The following is a 20,413-nucleotide window of genomic DNA, read 5'->3' as shown; positions in this document are numbered from 1 at the left end:
TGAGAAAATCATATTGTAAAAGTAAGCAGGTCGTTGCTTACACAGATGTACAGTCATAAATAGACTATAGAAGCTGAATCATTATAACATTATCTAACCAGTTGCAAACAGAAGCTTTGAGTCGCAGAGATTCAAAATATTGCTTTTTCTGAATCACCAAGACAGCATTTATCCCTCTAAATCCAGAAAAGTCATGGTGGCACTGTTACGTCCCCTGTTCTGTGTATAGGTTTGTGTATGTGCCTCCTGGGGAGGCAGAACGTAACAGGCACTATCGACAATGTTTCTACTCATCATGCTTTGATGACATAGATAATGGAGCATAGCATGTTATTTTTTAAATCGTGAGTTAGGACAACCAACGTTAGTTTAGTTAGCTCAGGAAACATTTAAAAGCCGGATCTAAAATTATTATACTTGTATAAAGTAAAGTTACAGCAACAAAAAGGGAAGATGATGTCCTCATCAACCAGCTAGCTAAATGATTAAATGATTGTTGGTCCAGGACAGCGTTAACTTAACTGCTGGATCAAGCTAACGTTGGTGCTCATCGACTGAACTCACGTTAGTTAGCTAACGAAGGTGAAGTGTTAGTTACTACTAGAGATGAGCGAGTACAGCATTATCTGTATCAGTATCTGTTGAACCATATGAATTATCTGTATCCGTATCCGTACTCGGACTGGGCGGGGCCTAACCCGAAAATGGGCGGGACCTAACCCGGAAGTAGGAAAGATTTACCCCGTAAATTGTCGGGTTAAGCCTTTCTGCGGTTAAAACAGCATTCCTTCTTAATTCTTATCACTGATGATCATGAGAGAGAGAGGGTTAGTGTGTGTGTGGCTTAATTTGTAATATTAATATTTAGTTATTCAACACAACTAGTCAACGTCAGACACTGAGTGCGTGAAGAGAGCCAGCAGACGGTAAAAAACTGAGAGAGAGAGAGAGAGAGAGAGAGAGAGAGAGAGAGGTCAGTGCGTGAAGTAAAAAAAACTAAAAAAAAAAACTGGTTAGAGCCGACTGAAGAAAAAAACTCCGACAGGCAGAGACGCAATGCGAGTCGCATTCTTAAGCACCACGTCTTAACAAGCCCCACGTTTACCTGAACTCTACTAGTTAAGAACAACAAACCGAAGTAAAAAAAATAAAGGCGAAGAAATCGTTTAAATTTATCGGGAAAGACCCGCGAACCTGGTGACTGAGGTAGGGAGAGAGGAGTTCTGTGTGTGAGTGAGCAGAGCGGGACACAGCAACACAAAACAGTATGTGTGTAGTGGAGGGGCGCTGTGACTACCAGCCAATCACAGAACGCAGACACAGACAGCTACCCAATGATGACTTTTATTCAATCCGAGCACAGATATTGACTCGTATTACTCGTATAATACTCGTACTCGGCAAAAGTGCTTTATCCGTACCGGATACTCGTTTCAGCCGAGTATCCGGCTCATCTCTACCCAGAACCTTAGGTCAAGCACAGTGTCATCAGGAAAACTTGGGTTTGAGTTTTGAGCCAAAAGCGATCTCTGTGCACCAAGTGTTTTTATCTCCAGTACATTACATTCTGGTATACTGTACACAAAAAGGAGGCAATGTTCATTAACATGAAATATCTTTGCCTGTTTCATTGCATGTCTCAGATTGTCTTCTCATTTACAGTTTGGTCTAGAGAAAACTCTTAAACTCCAAGTTCCATAGCCATGGTAGAGTTTAGCAAATCAAGCAAATCAAAGATTACAGTTTTGAAAGCAGAATATAAAACAGAATTACAGTTTAAAAACCAAGAAATGGAACCGTAATGGTCTGTGATAAAATCCCTACCCCTCCCATGAACATAATTGAAAAAGATCTGGTTTTGTTTAAGTAACTCGTGACATTGAGTCCATCCTATATAAGACCAAATCCTGGGTCAGTGGAGTTGAGGCAGGCCTGAAATGTCACTAGCAAAAGCTTCGTAGTCTTTGTGGTGTGCAGGAAGACAAAGTGTTTCAAAACACGTTTAAGACTTCCAGCATTAGTTCACTGGGCAAGAGTTCCCATCCTGTCCAGAATTGGAGGAGTCTTTCGAACTATGTACGGGAAGCTATTAAATGAGAAGTGATAAGTGTTAACCTAATTGGTCCTCTGTCACATTACAAGTACACACTGGAAATTAAAAATAGGTTATGATGGAATGCCATTAAAAATGTATTCACAGGCTGGGATGATGTTAGAACAGAAAAAGAAAAGATAAGACTATCGTTACCATTTTCAATATTTAAGTGCACTTATATGTAGCTAAAAGACATTGCACCTGTAGTTAATATGATGTACTTGTGTTAAAAGGAAAATGGCACCTTATTGGGACTTTTTCTTATTCCCTGTAACCCCCTGAGTATGTCCATACATACGCTGTGACTATACAAATTACAACATGTAAATAGGAACATGTTGGCGTTATTTTGTCACTTATTGGGAGCAGTAGGCTAGATGGAGCCGGTTGGGGGCATTGGACAGAGTTACAACACACGGAGATGAGAAGGGTATGTATGGACTTGTCGAACTCTGGGGGTTATGGTGAATAAGATTAAGTTCCAATAAGGCGCCGTGTTCCTTATAGCGGAATTGGAGCAATAGAGACAACAGAGGAGAGGATACATTTGACCTATCTTCACTTCATTGACTGTGGACATCATAATTACATGAGAACTGAGAGCAGCCTCTGAATTCCTTGGGAAAAATGTGGGAATGACGTCTGTCATTCTCTCTTTCAGAAGGGGCCAAACCATGGTCTCCTTTAGTCCTTTCCGTAGCTGCTTTACTTGACGGCTTGTTCGTTAAATCACCTTCAATGTCAAAACAGCATAAAAAGCAAACAAATTTTGAGATATTTTAGAAACAAATAAACAGCTACATATAACTGAAGTTTATACAGAGAAAATGTTTTTTATTTGAGCAATAAATTTAAAGATTTCAACCTTTGCACGCACAGAATAGACATTATTTAGCATAGCATTAAATCTGCAGTTTAAAAGAAAGTAAGCGTGCACCATCACTCACAGCGTGGAATAGAAGCCGCTCATGCAGCCACTTCCGGTTGGTTTTGGTAACACCAGGTAGGTCCCAGGACAAGGCAAGGTCAAAGTCTGCGTTCTCTTCCTCTTTTGTCAACTCAGAACTGCCTTCCAGCTCGATGCCAACATTTAAGTAATATGAGTGAGATGTATGACATTCAACAAAAAATTTAAATTCAATTACTTTTAGTTTATGATCAAATTGATGCATGCCATTTTGTGACACCATGAGACCGTAATATTGTGCGCAATGTTAAGTGCAATGTCTTTTGGCCACAATATATAGCACTTATGTCACAAAATGTCATGCATCAGTTCAATCATCACCTGATATTACAACAAACTAATCTTAATTTGACAGATAACAACCAAAGTTCTTACCGACTGGATAGTAGTGCGGATGTCAATATCGGGGCAATCTGCAATTTGGATTGTTGTAGTTTCTGGTGATTCCCCCACACAACACATGAACTATTGCAGGACTAAGGCCAGATAAACAGGGTCCACTGTGTAGGAATGAGTGGCTCAACATCGTTCCTAAATTGGCAATAAAAACATATCATGACATTAATGGTTTAAGAAAACATTTGAAAGTTTTTTTCAGTTCAGACCTCACAGTAGGCACATATGTTACCTGCCACCAGAAACATGTCACTATCCAGAATGAATTGAGCTGTTGATGGAGTTAGGTGATCTGGTTCTCCATCAAAATCCGAGTGAGGCTGGTGTTCCCTGTACAAAATGCAGTTGGATTTCTACAAGTGCTAAGCAATAACTTTATGAAAGTCACCATTGCTCAACACAAACCAAAAACATGTTTGGCCACTGTACTGATGAAGTCCTGAACGAAGTCTAGTACTGGTTGCTAATACGGCGGATAGGTTTAGACGTGCGCCCGGTGCGCTCGAACATAGCAAAGACGGAGAGTTCTTTGATTGTTACAAATATTTTGCATGTTTATTTTAAATGCAAATATCATACACCGGCAACTTTTTGCTCATAATACATTTACCCAAAATAACAAACCGCATTGCTCACCACAAAGGCAGACACGCACACTGGCACAGTCGAAAACTGTTTGCTTCCCAAATTAGCAACACCTGTGTCTGGGATTCCTGCAGGTTAAATGGCCTACCTGGGCATATCCGAGGTCAGCTGAGCCACAAAGCACATACAGCCCCCTACTGGCACAGAGCAAAATTTATGGAAGTAAATCTGTGCCATCGGGGGTTGACATAAAAAGGTGATTGAATTTCTAGCACTGAATATTTATGCATTGAAATTATGTACCTGAATGTTTTTCAACATTAAAACACCGCAAAAAAATTCAACCTAAAAAAAAACTGTTGAAATATTCAGCCGCAACAGAAATGGAGGTTACAATATTCAACCCCAAAAATGTCAACCTAGACAGACCAACATCCGGGACACTAAGGAAGAGCAATCGACTCTAGATTCAAGAGAAAATGGTTACCCTTTAACTCCCTGATAAACCCCACCCCACATCAGTTAATCATAGTATTACCTAGAGATGAGCGAGTACAGCATTATCTGTATCTGTATCTGTTGAACCATATGAATTATCTGTATCCGTATCCGTACTCGGACTGGGCGGGGCCTAACCTGAAAATGGGCGGGGCCTAACCCGGAAGTAGGAAGGATTTACCCCGTAAATTGTCGGGTTAAGCCTTTCTGCGGTTAAAACAGCATTCCTTCTTAATTCTTATCACTGATGATCATGAGAGAGAGAGGGGAAGTGTGTGTGTGGCTTAATTTGTAATATCAATATTTAGTTATTCAACACAACTAGTCAACGTCAGACACTGAGTGCGTGAAGAGAGCCAGCAGACGGTAAAAAAAACTGATGAGAGAGAGAGAGAGAGGGAGAGGGAGAGAGACAGAGAGAGAGAGACAGAGGGAGAGAGAGGTCAGTGCATGAAGTAAAAGAAAAAAAACTGGTTAGAGCCGACTGAAAAAAAAAACTCCGACAGGCAGAGACGCAACGCGAGTCGCATTCTTAAGCACCACGTCTCAACAAGCCCCACGTTTACCTGAACTCTACTAGTTAAGAACAACAAACCGAAGTAAAAAAAAATAAAGGCGAAGAAATCGTTTAAATTTATCAGGAAAGACCCGCGAACCTGGTGACTGAGGAAGGGAGAGAGGAGTTATGTGTATGTCTTCACTAACCTCCTCGAACCCCCCAGTCCTCCTCCCCCCTCCACCCTTCTCCCAGGAGACTTTGTCACCTACTTTACCAGAAAAATAGATGACATACGCTCCTCCTTCTCCAACCCACCTCCTTCCAGTTATATCGCACAGACCTCGCCCCAATCACCCTCACTACCCTGTTTCACACCCCTGTCCCCTGACAAAGTCCTTACCTTAATAACCTCTGCCCGTCCCACCACCTGCCCCCTTGACCCCATCCCATCCCATATCCTACAGTCGATCGCCCCTGATCTTCTTCCCTTCCTCACATGTCTCATTAACAATGCTTTGTTATCTGGCTGTTTCCCCAACACCTTGAAGGAAGCAAGAGTTAACCCACTTCTGAAGAAACCCACCCTCAACCCTTCGGAAGTAAACAACTACAGACCCGTATCCCTCCTTCCCTTCCTGTCCAAAACAATTGAACGAGCCATCTTCAACCAACTCTCCTCCTACCTCCATAGTAACAACCTCCTAGACCCCCACCAGTCAGGCTTCAAGGCGGGCCATTCCACAGAGACTGCTCTCCTCGCTGTCACGGAACAACTCCACGCTGCTAGAGGCGCCTCGCTCTCCTCCGTGCTCATCCTACTGGACCTTTCTGCAGCATTCGACACAGTAAACCACCAGATCCTTATCGCCGCCCTTCAGGAACTTGGTGTCACAGGATCCGCGCTGTCTCTTCTCTCATCCTACCTTGACGGTCGCACCTACCGGGTAACTTGGGGAGGATCAGTGTCGGAACCTTGTCCCCTTACAACTGGAGTTCCTCAGGGCTCCGTCCTGGGTCCCCTCCTCTTCTCAATTTACACCAACTCCCTTGGGTCCGTCATTCGCTCTCACGGTTTTTCCTATCACAGCTATGCCGACGACACCCAACTAATTCTCTCCTTCCCCGACTCGGACACTCAGGTGGCGGCACGGATCTCTGCATGTCTGACTGACATCTCCCAGTGGATGTCCGCTCATCACCTGAAGATCAACCCCGACAAGACCGAACTACTTTTCTTCCCTGGAAGAACCTCGCCCACCCAGGACCTGACCGTTAACTTCGGCAACTCCGTGTTAACGCCCACTCAGAGTGCCAGGAACCTCGGCGTGACACTTGACTCCCAACTCTCCCTGACTGCCAACATCGCAGCGACGACCCGATCCTGTAGATACACGCTCTACAACATCAGGAGAATACGTCCCCTTCTCACTCAGAAGGCGGCACAGGTACTGATTCAGGCGCTTGTCATCTCCCGCCTTGACTACTGCAACTCTCTGCTGGCGGGTCTCCCAGGTACCGCCATACGACCCTGCAGCTCATCCAGAGTGCAGCAGCTCGACTGGTCTTCAACCTTCCGAAATACTCCCACACCACACCGCTTCTCCGTTCACTTCATTGGTTACCAGTAGCTGCCCGCATCCAGTTCAAAACATTGGTACTGACGTACCATGCTGTGAATGGATCGGGACCAGTCTACATCCAGGACATGGTGAAACCCTACATCCCAACTCGCACACTTCGATCTGCATCTGCAAAGCGGCTTGTTCCTCCGTCACTGAGAGAAAAGCACTCGACGAGATCGCGACTCTTTGCTGTCCTGGCTCCGAGATGGTGGAATGAGCTCTCCGATGACATCAGGACTGCAGAGAGCCTCTACATCTTCCGTCGAAAACTCAAGACACACCTCTTTAGACTCTACCTTGACTAAAACACTAGCAAACCGTAGCACTAACAAATGATAGCACTTAAATTGTACTTATAATGGCACTTTTCTATAACATGTTTTGTAACTGCTTATTTGATGAAAAATGTACTTTCTTGATACTCGTTTTCTGAGTTTGTATCTATGTGGAAATGCACTTATTGTACGTCGCTTTGGATAAAAGCGTCAGCTAAATGACATGTAATGTAATGTAATGTAATATGTGTGAGCCGAGCGGGACACAGCAACACAAACAGTGTGTGTGTAGGGGAGGGGCGCTGTGACTACCAGCCAATCACAGAACGGAGACACAGACAGCTACCCAATGAGGACTTTTATTCAATCCGAGCACAGATATTGACTTGTATTACTCGTATAATACTCATACTCGGCAAAAGTGCTTTATCCGTAACGGATACTCGTTTCAGCCGAGAGTCCGGCTCATCTCTAGTATTACCTTGAAATGCGATCCGTTTCCCTCCAAGTCCAGCAGCTGTTAATTCCAATTTGGCATTTTTTGCAGGAACTTTGTCCCCCATATGGTCACTCAGGTACGGCTGCAACAACGAATCGATGAAATCAATTAAAATCGATTATTAAAAGCGTTGGCAACGAATTTCATTATCGATTCGTTGTGTCGCGCGACTATTATGTTTGAGTATTAAAAGAAAGTTGCGCACGCCGCGCAGAGGTGAGAAAAAAAAAGTTGAGCGCTCGCGCAGCAGAACAGAGAAGAAAAAAAGCTCCGCCCAGCAGAGCATTGCTAAGAAAAATAAATAAAAAAGAGCAGCGCTGAGGTAGAGGAAAGACCATCGGAGAGACCCGTAATACTGTTCTGAAACATGCGGAGGAAGAGAAACCAATGCGACCTAAATCCTCCCAGGTATAGGATTATTTCACACTGAAATGGGGGGGGGGGGGGGGTGCTAGCGGTTTTCTTTGCAGCGCCAGTCTCATCTTTTTCCGTTCTAATTGCCGCGCTTGACTTCAAGATGTAACCTTTATTATTGTTCGGTCTGAAACGGCGCGCCCAGTGGTGCAGCAATATTGTTGTCCGGGTGGAAATCGGGAGAAAGGTCAGTCCGGGAGATTTTCGGGAGGAGCTTTGAAATTCGGGAGTCTTCCAGAAAATTCGGGAGGGTTGACATGTCTGATTGTAAGATATGCAAAAGCGACATGGCCTGGCACGGGAGCACCACGGCGATGATTCAGCACCTTAAACGGAAACATGTTGGAAAAATCTAATCTAAATATTTTTTGTGCCTAATATATTTAATTTGGCAGCTGTAAAGTATACACATCATGCGATGTGTGTATGTTTTTTGTGTTAGTCCATTTTATTTGCTTACTTAGGGATGTTCAAGGAGCAATCTGTTTGTGCACTTTCTAAATGTTTTGCACTGTCAGTTCTATTTTTCAATAAAGCGTTGGAAATTAATGTTTATTTTTTTATCTGATTCATCGATTAATCGATTATTAAAATAATCGTTAGTTGCAGCTCTACACTCAGGCAAAAGAAATTGTGCGTAAACATTGTCCGACACAATCTTTTAGCTGGAGGTGCCGTTCTTGTTGTAGGTCTTGCTGGCCTAGCACTGTAGGGAGCGAAAAGTCTCGCCACTTCAGCGTAACAATGTGAAAAAGAAAACATGGGATTAAAGAGAAAGTCTGTAAAAACAGTAGCATGCTAGGCACACACAGACAAAGCTTTTTCATATAATATATGATGATCTTATAGAATATGATACTTTGCTGTACACAAAACTATCCAACAGTATGTACAGAAGTTAACATAAGCACAACCTTAAACATCTCATTTTGTAAATGCAAAATACACATGCAGCAGGAATATTCATCGCAACACCAAACTACTCTATGACGTTTACTTTGGGTCCAGTTCATGTTAAACGCTAGCATGCTCCAAGCTAGCATGCAAACTAGCAAATTATCTGCGCTAACGCTAACTAGCTTACCAAAAAATCAGTCTTTCCCGTATCGAGTGGGCAAGTAAAATAACTGGTTATAGTTCCAGGTGTGCTTCATTCAAACACTCACGTACTTACAGAGTATTGGGGCCGGTAGCCGTGGTTGAATCAGCTCGTTCACGTCGCTCTGCTCCCGGACACACTTCCCCTCGCGCTGCACCCGGTGGAAGCTCTGCAAGCGTCTAAGAACTTGCGCATGCGCGTTACAGATGTGAGCAGAGTTACGTGTTTTCAACTAATGTTAGCGACACACACTCACTGTATTTCCATATTTATGACGTTTTAAGAAAAATCTTGAAAGCGTTGTGAGATGTGGGGTTCTCTGTGTGTGTCTTCTTGTATTTACTTTTTAGCTTGTAGAATAGATGTCCGCTTGTAGGACAGATGGCGTGACCGGATCGGTCCTTATAAGGCAGACAATGTGAATGGTGGAAGAGAGAGCACAGGAAAAATGAAGATAAAATATTATCTGAGATAACACACCTGCGACCGAAGGGAGAGCCAGTTTGAACCCATTTTCAGGGCAAGGCCGAAGGCTGCAGGAGAGAGTACCAGACACTCATTGTTCGGGGAAGGCGTTTGTTACAGAAGGATGAACTGGGTTGAACCAACGTTCAAGGGCACCAGAGGGATTAAAACAGGTCAGTGCCAGAAGGCAGGCGGACTTTGGAAGGGATTTGCTTGCGATACGTATTTCATTGTCTCCAGATATATCTGCGGAGAATTGCTCATGTACAACTTTTTCTCTTCTAAATAAATGTTAAACTTTTTAACTAATTTCCTGCAGTGGATTCTTCTATCAACCAACTCGGGTGGATAAGGAATATCCTAACAATTTTGGGGGCTCGTCCGGGATAGGAGTTTTCCTGCAGGGGGAATTCGGTCCAAGAGCTTTCACCTGCTGAACACTGCGTACTCCCAGGCCGGCCTCAAAACAAGGTAAGCAGAAACCTGTTACTAATTCTGCATATTGATTAATCTAAAATAAGGAGTACGCTGTGGATTGGTGGTGAAGGAACCAAATTGATACATGAGCAATTCGCTAAAGTTAATATTAAGGAAACCGGTAAAAGTGCACAACAATAGTACCGGCGAGTACTATTGGGTTTAGTAGGTACCGGCGAGTACCAAGGGATCTTCTATCCGACACAAATTAAAGGATCAGGGATCCTATTGGGTTTAGTAGGTACCGGCGAGTACTATTGGGTTTAGTAGGTACCGGCGAGTACCAAGGGATCTTCTATCCGACACAAATTAAAGGATCAGGGATCCTATTGGGTTTGGTGGGTACCGGCGAGTACCAAGGGATCAATGATCTGACACAAATAAAAGGATTTTGAATCCTAGTCTTTGGTTTGGCAACCCCATCAGTTCCTGACGAGGGCTGAAGTCGCTAGGTGAGTGTCCTGGGGATTTGAGGACCCCCGAAAACTGGTCTTTGGTTTGGCAACCCCATCAGACCCTGACGAGGGCTGAAGTCGCTAGGTGAGTGTCCTGGGGATTTGAGGACCCCCGAAAACTGGTCTTTGGTTTGGCAACCCCATCAGACCCTGACGAGGGCTGAAGTAGCTAGGTTGGAGTCCTGGGGATTTGAGGACCCCCGAATCCCAGGGTTGGAGTCCCTAGGAGTAAAAGCTCCTTAAATCCTGGGCTGCAGTCTCTGAGCAGCTTGTGTGTGTGTGTGTGTGTGTGTGTGTGTGTGTGTGTGTGTGTGTGTGTGTGTGTGTGTGTGTGTGTGTGTGTGTGGGTGCAAGCAAGCAGGAGAGTGAAAAAAAAAAAAAAAAAAAAGGGGAAACTGAGAACATAGACGGTCCGAGAGGTTAATATAAACTTTCGGTGTAATACATTGATGACCGAGAGGTTAACATAAACTTTCGTTGTAATACATTGATTCTCGGAAGGTTAAGATAAACTTCCGTTATAATGCATTGATTTCGAAGGGTTAAAATAAACCTTCGTTACAATAAAAGAATTCTGGAAGTATAACATAAGTTCTCAGAACAAACGGGGAAGCTTGCTGGAGCTGCGGAGAACATTTACTGTGTCACACTGAGGTGACCAGCTGTCCGAGCGGGTTAAAGCGATATAACTGGGAACTGTTGTTGGAATGGAAGATGAATATGATCGGGAAACTGTTGACGGCGGCTGGGGGCCAGCGCCGGGGTATCGATGGAAAATAATAAACGACCAGCTGAGGCTGTTGTTGGTGGCGGTGGGTGGAGAGACCACCGGGAAAAAGAAGCATGAGGCTGTGGAGCGCACGGAACGCGCGGTGAGAAAGTTGTTAGAAAAGAAAGGCGTTAGTTTGGCAGACAGGCTGTCACTGGCGCAGATTTTGTGGGAGAAGGAGAGAGATTGTAGAGAAGAAAAGAAGGAGCTTGAGTCGAAACGCGAGAAGGCGAGTGTGTTGAAAAAAGGAAAACTTCGTAAAGAGATGGAGGATGTGGAGGACATGAGGTCCGCATTGTTTTCGTACTGGATAAAAAGTAAAGCCGTGGGGAGAAATAACCAGGAACGGTGTAATGAGGAAAGACCACCGGCATACGATGTTGAAATAAACGGTGTGAATTCGGCTTCTGCACCTGCTGGGTTGTATCCTGTATTAAATATAACGGGGGGAGAGTTGGAAGTTGAAGAAAGTGTACCACTGCGGGGTTGTCGGGGCAACGAGGTAACGGGGGAAAGCCGGCCTTTCGAAGCGCGTCAAAATCGGGAGGGGTTTAAAGAATGGACGGACTCACGCACTCCGGGGAGAAGGGACAGCTCAGAAGTGCAGCGGAGAAATAAGGCGGATAAGGGAAAGTATTTAGCCGGGGCGAATGAGCGGGTGAAAACACAATTGAGATACGGGGAATCACCAGACATGGGGGAGAGAGGAAAAAAAGGCTCTGCCTCGGCTCAGGAGGAGCAAAACGGGGAATGCGGGGATAACAGCGACCCAGAGATTCACGGGGAACCGGGAAAAATGTATCCGTTATTCATGTCTTCTCGAGGGGTTAATAAATACAAGCCGTGGTCGCTGGGAGACGTGTCCGCTCTAGTCGCGCAAATGCCTGCACCATCTGAAGGGGGAGATAAGTGGCTAAAACAACTCGATACGCTTACTAACGGACACGCTGGCGCTCGGCGACTTTAGGGCTGTAGCAGCCAGATGCATGACCGCACATGATTTAGCGGACGTGGAAAACAGAGCAGGGGTGACCCGACAAGCCGATGACGACAGATTTTTGTATTTCGCGACGGAGATCGGGGACGCAATGCGCGAGAAATGGCCACTTCTAATGTCGACTAAAATACCGAAATTACCATGGGACGCGAAGAAAACCCCGCGCGCGTATTTGGACGAATGTAAAGAGACCTGGGTAAAAAGCACTAGCCATCATCCGGGAACGGAGGGCATACAGAGAGAATGGTTCAGACAGGCGGTGCTGGAGGGAGTACCAGAGGGGGTAAAAGCTAAAATGATCACTAATCCAGACTTGCCAGGAAGTGAATCTGCTGTGTGGGAAAGACATTTACTGCACCATTTACAGGACGCGACTGAGGAAGCGACAGGGGAAGAGAAGCAGCTAAAAGAATTACAGGCTCAGCTTCTTAGGCTTCAGCTCACTAAGGTCAAACAGGAAGTGAGCGACAAGAAGCAGAAAGGGAAAGACGAGCGACAGATGACAGTCCAGGCTGCCCCAGCTGAAGGTAACGCCCCAGATTTGTATCCACTCCCACCATGGGAGGAGACGTCGTATGGGACAGCCCAGGGGTGGGGCCCAAACCGAGGGGGCGGTTATCGGGGAGGTTACAGAAGTAATTACAGGGGTGGCGCTGGTCGGAGAGGATCATACGGTGGGGGAGGAGAAAGAGGCGGCTACCAAGGGAGAGACGCTTGTTTCAACTGTGGTATGGAGGGGCACTGGCGCATGGAGTGTCCTAGCAAAAAGAAGAGACAGGGGAGGGGCAGGGGTGTCCCGTCTCAGGGGGCTTGGGCCCCCAATCCACATGCTGCGCCACCTAGGGGACAATACCCTGCACTGGAGGACTGGGGCTATGAGGCGGATGCCTCTCAGTGACACACCCCGATGGGAGACTCCGACAGCAGGGGCAGGGCAGACCCCATGCTGTCACTCACGGTACTGCAACAACAACTTCCGTTTCTCGTTGACACTGGGGCCACATACTCCACCATACAAGCAGCGGGCTCGTCTGCTATGTCCAAAGACAGTGTCAGCGTTATGGGATTCTCCGGGGTGTCACAGAAACTGCCTATAACAGTCCCCCTACCGGTGAAAGTGGGAAATCAGACATTGACTCACTCTTTTGTTGTCTCACCTCAAGTTCCAGTGAATCTTATGGGAAGGGATCTTCTCATCAAAACAGGGGCTTCAATCTTGTGCGGCCCGGACGGACTGAGTGTCACATTGCTGGATGGAACTGTGTTGCATTGCAATGACAATGGACAGACTAATGGCCAGTGGGTGATGCAGCCACTGCAACAACAACAGTGTGCAGACATCTACTGGGGCCTCCTAAAGCCTGAGTGTCCTGACATCCCAGGGGTGATGGCTCTTTACCAAAAGTGGAAGCCTTGGATAACTCTTCTTGATCCGTATGTTTCTCCTCCTGACCCGCCTCATGTAACATTGTTCTATGATAGACAAGGGGATGATTGCTACTGGGATGAATTTATGGGGCACTTAGAGAGCACTGAGTGGGAGGTGACGTCCCAAAACCTCTATGTGGGCCCAGAAGGGGTAGCCACAGCTGTTATCCTCTCTCCTGATCAATTGAAATGGTATTTAATGAGCCAAGAGGCGGTGCCACATGTATCGCTGGCTCTGCATCCCAAACATCAGGCTAAAGACTTGGGTCCAATGACTAAACGAGCAGTGCTGCTAGATGACTGGGTGTGCACTCAACTGCCTGATGTTTGTTTTTCTCCTTCCGCTAAGATGTACAGAATTTCAGGGAAAGCGACTAACACTGTCATTTTAACGCACGAACAGGTGTCCAGAGACCACGGAAGGGAGAAGACCGACCATCCCCACACAGCTATCCTTCTTGAGAAACTTCCAGACTACCTCTGGTCCGAAGGCCCGACTGACGTAGGTTTTTGTAACACATGTAAACCAGTAACGTTTGAAATTCAAAAGCGACCCCCCATTTGGCAGTCCCAATACCCTCACAAGCCAGCCGCGGCAGAGGGGATCAGGGACACTATAGAGGGACTCATTAAGTCAGGAGTACTGGAGCCCTCTCAGTCCGCCTGGAACACGCCCATTCTCCCGGTAGAAAAGGAAGCAACTGGTAAATATCGCATGGCACATGATCTCAGAAAGATAAACGACATGCTGGTAACGACAACGGTACCCGTCCCGAACCCATACACTGCGTTGACTAGTCTAACACCACAACAACAATGGTTCACGTGCATTGATTTGGCAAACGCGTTCTTTTGCATACCACTACAGGAAAACTTGCGGGATGTATTCTCATTCACATATGGGAACAAGCAACTACGTTATACTCGGCTACCGCAAGGATTTGCTCTTTCACCTGGTATTTTCAATCAAGTGTTAAAACAAGCATTGACAGGTTGTCCGCTCCCAGAGGGCACGACGCTGATCCAATACGTCGACGATATCCTCCTCGCATCCACTTCAGCTGAATCCTGTGTGGAAGCAACAGACACCATCTTACGCTGGTTGGCCACGACCGGTTTCAAGGTCAGTAAGTCAAAGTTGCAGGTCGCCAGGCGGCAGGTTTCGTTTCTGGGGAGAGTGCTGTCAGGAAGCGGCTCAGGGCTCTCAGCCGCGCACAGGTCCAGTATTCTCCACCATTCGCGTCCACAGAATGTAAAGGAAATGCTTTCCTTCCTAGGACTCACGGGGTTCAGCAGACAATTCATTCCGCGTTATTCAAATCTCACTCAGATTCTACGTGCAAAGGTAAACGAGAAGGGGATGATGAACCTCACTGCTGAACTCGATTGGGACCAAGGGGCGGAGGAGGCATTTATTACACTAAAAACAGAGCTGGCGCAGGCCGCAGACCTTGCAGTTCCAGATTACAGCGCGCCGTTTTACCTGGACGTTTCTGAAACAACAGGGGTAGTAAATGGGGTTTTGTTTCAGAAAAAGGGGGAGGGTAAAAGGAAGGTGCTTCTGTATATCAGTGCCATGATGGACAACATGGAAAAACGACACCATGAATGCACACAACACGCAGCAGGGGTTGCAAAGCTATTAATGAAAACAGCACACATAGTCATGGGCCACCCACTACACGTGCTAACAACACACAGCATAGTAGCTTATGTAAACTCACAAACTTTCACGATGACGTCACTAAGACAAAGAAGGCTGAGCAAGCTGTTAGAAGCTCCAAACCTCACCTTCACACATGAAGGCATCAACATGGCTGATCACATGAGAGAGGGGAAACCACACCAATGTGAGTACAAGGTGGAGCTGGAAGCAAAAGCACGAACCGACTTAAAAAGCACACCACTGACACACTTTGATTGGCAATTGTTCACTGATGGCAGCTGCTTCAGACATCCACAACATGGGTTGCAGTCCGGATACGCGGTAGTCAGAAGTAATGGGGCAGGAACAGAGGTTCTGGAAGCGGGAAGAATTCAGGGTCAACAGTCAGCACAGAGAGCGGAGGTACTCGCGCTGATAAGAGCGCTACAGCTGGCAGAAGGGAAGGCAGTAAACATCTATACTGACTCGGCTTATGCGGTAGGAGCAGCTCACGTGGAGCTGGGGCAGTGGTTAAGAGCAGGTTTTCTGACGGCTGGAGGAAAACCGATTAAACACGAACCAGAAATGAAAGACTTGGCGGCAGCCTTGGCTCTACCAAGCACAGTGGCCATTATAAAGTGTAAAGGACACGAGCAGTCCAACAGCACGGTGGCAAAAGGAAACCAGGCAGCAGATCAAGCTGCAAAACAGGCTGCAGGTTACCAAATGGGGCTCCAAATGGTAAATGCAGAAGAAGAGGGACAGTTGGGGCCACAACTTAATGAGGAGCAAATTGCAGAAGCCCAAAAGGGGGCGTCTCCACAGGAGAAAACGGTGTGGAAACAAAGAGGGGCTACGGAGGCTGGAGGCCTCTGGAGGTCCCCGGACGGTCGTCCAGTGCTACCACCTGAAATCAGAAACAGGTGTTTGCAGGAGGCACACGGGATGGCACATGTGGGACACAAACAGATGAATAGGAATCTTTGTCACTGGTGGCATCCGTTTTTGGCAGACATGACACGTGAATATGTTAAGACCTGTAAAATATGCATCACGTTTAACCCAAAACCGACGGTGAAGCCGGAGATGGGGGTGTTTCCGTTGACATTGGTCCCGGGACGGGAAATAGTCATCGACTACACTGACATGATCACCCGATGCGAAGGTAAAAGGTATCTCCTGGTATGCGTGGACGCCTTGACCGGCTGGCCAGAGGCGTGGCCCACAAAAAAAGAGGACAGTAAATCAGTTATCAAATGTTTGATAAACCATTACATACCAAGACATGGGTTCCCTGAGAAAGTCAGGTCTGACAACGGCACACACTTCAAAAATCATGACCTACAAGAAGTGGAGAGAATGTTGGGTCTGAAACATGCTTTTGGTACAGTATATCACCCCCAATCCCAAGGGAAAGTAGAACGCATGAACCAAAACTTAAAACAAAAATTGGCTAAAATCTGTGCACAGACAAATTTAACCTGGGTTCAAGCCCTCCCACTTGCATTAATGGCCATCAGAAGCTCAGTCAATCAGGGTACAGGTTTCACCCCATACGAGCTGACCACTGGAAGACAGTTTCCCGGACCAAGCGCAGGCTTGAAGCTCCAGCCTGACCCGGAGACACCAACAGGTGAGTATGCAAGTCATTATAACGAACTACGAGCTCTCGTTTCAGATTTTGCGGTCCAGGTGCAAGACAGAACCGGAGGGCAGAACACCCCTGATCCCCACACAACAGCCTGGGTCCTCCTGAGGGTCATTAAGAGGAAGTGGTCGGAGCCACGGTGGACAGGACCATACCAGGTGGAGGAGAGAACCTCACACGCTGTGAGGCTGAGAGGGAAAGGGGACACCTGGTACCACTGGAGCCAGTGCGCCCCCGCGGACGAACCGGGTCGCACTCTTCAGGACATCCTGACAACGCAGCAGAAAGAGACGGAACTGGGCACTGGATAGTGCCCGGACGTGCTCTCGGCGGGCAGTGACCGACAGACACCCAGTGCATGGTGTTCTGTGTTGACTGTCTACAACGAAAGAAGAAGACCAGCGACGAAGAAATGCACAATGCTATCCTCTCCTCTCCTCTGTTCTATCTTTCTCAATTCTCCGCAGTTAGTTTAGTTGAAATAGAGAATGTTGAGTACGCTTAATATTTCCATAATTGCTATGGGGGGGGTAACGGTTGTTATTGCATTAGCTCTTATATACTTAGCTGTCACAGGTTCCACCTTGTTTGTTTGAGTGTTTTTACAGTGTTGATACTATATAGCTTGGGTTGTTTTTGGGTATATCTTTCTGTGAGTTGTTTGTGTAAACTAGTGGAAAGGAAGCGAGCCACAGTAAGCGACAGAACCAACACTTGGGGGTCCCTTCTCAAAGTCAGACACGAAAAGACAGGGCGTGGTGTAAGGTAAGAGGTTTAAAGGTCCTGGGGGAGGCCCTCCTCCATCAGTATCACAACAGACCGGCATGATGGGCAACGGCTCCAGGAGTGGAGGACTCCACGCGTTGGGGGGCTGGAAATGTATGGGCTTCATGGTACTAATCTCGATTGCCATAGTGTGGGGTATACTCTGGTTTTTTGAAGGCTCACACGTCACCCCCATGGCAACGCCCACCATCCTCTCCCGCACACGCCGCGATTTCAAGAAGGGGTGGCCATGCGATAGAAAGGCGAAGATCTTACGGTACGTTAGAGGAAGCACGACGACCTTTGAGTTTGATTTATGCGACGTGATACATTGTTATCGGAATCACGCATCATGGACAAAGTGCAATTTGTACCTGTGCGCAGATCCGTATTTCCATAGTGTGTGTGCACGGGCGCGGTACCTACACAAAGAAAGTGAGAGGTGTGGATCATGGGGACACGTAGCAAAATATACTGGCGCTAACTGGGCCCCATACGGACCCTACTCCGACCCTTCGTGGTGGTCCAACGTTACCTTTTCCAGAAAACCCCAAAGCACCATCTCGATCAACCGGGTTAGTCTCACACTAGCAGGATTTTATAGTGCACCCCCCAGCAGAAATCCGAAATATGGGGATTTCTACTTCACTTTGGGGCTTGAACGAACAGGGGAGGACGCCCAGGGGATACTGCAGCTTGTTTTTGTTGACCCTCCGGCCTCTCGTCCAGGGAGACCCACACCTCCTCCAGACAGACAGGGGGCACTCGCTATGGCTATTGACTACTCTCAACTAAAACCCTTAGATATACTCGAACAGGCCACCGGCTATAAAGACGACAATCTGTGGCTTCGATGGCTGTCCCAAAACGCGGTAGAACATGGGCAGGGTAACTGTATAGCATGCGCCTCGGGTCGACCACAACTTACCACGGAGCCGGCCCCTCTGCATCCGGAAGATGCCTGGGGTTATAATTGTATGCTGGGGCTAACTCGGCAGGCAACCCCTCCAAAGTGTACCACCCTGGCGTCTCTCTTCCCACCGATACATAACAAGACAAAGCCTGGCCCGTTCACTCCGTACAGAGGCGAACCGCGTCGTTATCAGTGTTTCAACTTCACTCATACTTCCCCCACAATCAACGTAGGACAGGTCCCGGCCGACTGGTGCAACATCACAACCAGAGGGACATTGATCGGGGTATGGGCCCGGGCGGGGTTATATTATTATTGCGGGGGACAGAGGCTTTTGTCCAGAATCCAAACCAAAACAATTGGGAGATGTGCAATGATCCAACTGGCCGTACCACTAACTATGATCAGAAACAAATTGGTCAAAAGCACAGAAAAAGGAAACACTGCGCTCACTAAACGACGACGGCGGCACGTCCTGAAGCGCGCAGCTGTTGATCCGACACGGTTATTTGACCCCACCTATCAAAGTCCCACTTACATTGATGCCTTGGGGGTCCCCAGGGGAGTTCCGAATGAATACAAGCTGGCTAATCAAATCGCAGCGGGGTTTGAAAACATTCCGCTTTTGTCTGCATACTTTCCGGTAACGCCCAACAAAAATGTGGACCGCATTAACTATGTTCATTACAATGTGCTACGACTCTCCAATCTCACCAGGGATGCCGTGGAGGGTCTTTCTGAACAGCTGGCCCCCACGTCCTTAATGGCCGTACAAAACCGGATGGCCCTTGACATGTTATTGGCTGAAAAGGGGGGAGTATGCGCCATGTTCGGAGATGTATGCTGCCCGTTCATTCCGAATAACACGGCTCCAGATGGTTCTGTCGCCCGCGCTTTAAGTGAACTAAAGACCCTGTCGGCCAAAATGCATGAGCACTCCGGAGTAGACAATTCCATGGAGGAGTGGATGACTAAGACGTTCGGAAAATGGAAATCTCTCATGATGACTGTCCTGTTGTCTCTAGCAACCTTTGTGGGCATACTCGTCACGTGCGGTTGTTGTTTTATTCCCTGTGCCAGAGCGCTCTGTTTACGCCTTATCTCCACAGCGATTCAACCTGAGGGGGGGAACATGATGCCATTGTTGGCCTTGAAGGGCGTAGAGGACTTAGAGGAGGAGGTCGACCCGGCAGACTTACTCCATTAGTTAGGGTGATCTCTGTAAGAGATCAAAAGGGGGAAATTGTGAGATGTGGGGTTCTCTGTGTGTGTCTTCTTGTATTTACTTTTTAGCTTGTAGAATAGATGTCCGCTTGTAGGACAGATGGCGTGACCGGATCGGTCCTTATAAGGCAGACAATGTGAATGGTGGAAGAGAGAGCACAGGAAAAATGAAGATAAAATATTATCTGAGATAACACACCTGCGACCGAAGGGAGAGCCAGTTTGAACCCATTTTCAGGGCAAGGCCGAAGGCTGCAGGAGAGAGTACCAGACACTCATTGTTCGGGGAAGGCGTTTGTTACAGAAGGATGAACTGGGTTGAACCAACGTTCAAGGGCACCAGAGGGATTAAAACAGGTCAGTGCCAGAAGGCAGGCGGACTTTGGAAGGGATTTGCTTGCGATACGTATTTCATTGTCTCCAGATATATCTGCGGAGAATTGCTCATGTACAACTTTTTCTCTTCTAAATAAATGTTAAACTTTTTAACTAATTTCCTGCAGTGGATTCTTCTATCAACCAACTCGGGTGGATAAGGAATATCCTAACAGCGTGTAAATCATGTCTTTGCGTAGACCAAATTTCGCCGACCAGTTCATTCATTATTATGATAATCTTAATGATATTATCGTCTCTCTTTCAACCTTACGTTACAACATGACACATAATCAAGAAATG

At 46.8% G+C, this 20,413-nt stretch overlaps 1 protein-coding gene and 1 long non-coding RNA gene across 8 annotated transcripts; one reads left to right on the top strand and one right to left on the bottom strand.

Annotated features, from left to right (window-relative positions):
• Positions 1-1,464: 1,464 nt before the first annotated feature.
• On the bottom strand, positions 1,465-4,307 carry LOC119209893 (uncharacterized). 2 transcript variants are annotated; one of them, XR_005119593.2, is made up of 5 exons: positions 3,691-4,307; positions 3,438-3,593; positions 3,043-3,171; positions 2,685-2,828; positions 1,465-2,086 (listed from the first exon to the last, which is right to left on the bottom strand). It is a non-coding gene; the product is annotated as an uncharacterized LOC119209893 (long non-coding RNA). The 2 variants fall into 2 exon arrangements; XR_005119592.2 differs by having other exon boundaries at positions 1,465-2,828.
• Positions 4,308-9,249: 4,942 nt separating this feature from the next.
• Positions 9,250-20,280, top strand: LOC134105111 (uncharacterized). 6 transcript variants are annotated; one of them, XM_062557619.1, is made up of 4 exons: positions 9,250-9,587; positions 9,734-9,885; positions 13,944-14,042; positions 16,864-20,257. In XM_062557619.1, exon 4 carries the CDS (start codon positions 17,658-17,660, stop codon positions 19,716-19,718), a length of 2,061 nt encoding a protein of 686 aa, XP_062413603.1. In that variant the 5' UTR covers positions 9,250-9,587; positions 9,734-9,885; positions 13,944-14,042; positions 16,864-17,657; the 3' UTR covers positions 19,719-20,257. The 6 variants fall into 6 exon arrangements, with proteins under 6 accessions (XP_062413603.1, XP_062413601.1, XP_062413604.1 ...); XM_062557617.1 differs by having other exon boundaries at positions 13,944-20,280; XM_062557620.1 differs by lacking the exon at positions 13,944-14,042.
• Positions 20,281-20,413: the final 133 nt, after the last annotated feature.

The sequence above is a fragment of the Pungitius pungitius genome, chromosome 15, assembly GCF_949316345.1.
Source record: "Pungitius pungitius chromosome 15, fPunPun2.1, whole genome shotgun sequence".
NCBI classification, from domain to species: domain Eukaryota; kingdom Metazoa; phylum Chordata; class Actinopteri; order Perciformes; family Gasterosteidae; genus Pungitius; species Pungitius pungitius.
The sequence above is the reverse complement of the archived record's forward strand: the minus strand, read 5'-3'. Positions and strand labels throughout refer to the sequence as shown.

Excerpts from the sequence above, each read along its gene's own strand:
- LOC134105111 (XM_062557617.1), top strand. The coding sequence starts at position 14,256 with ATGGCACATGATCTCAGAAAGATAAACGACATGCTGGTAACGACAACG.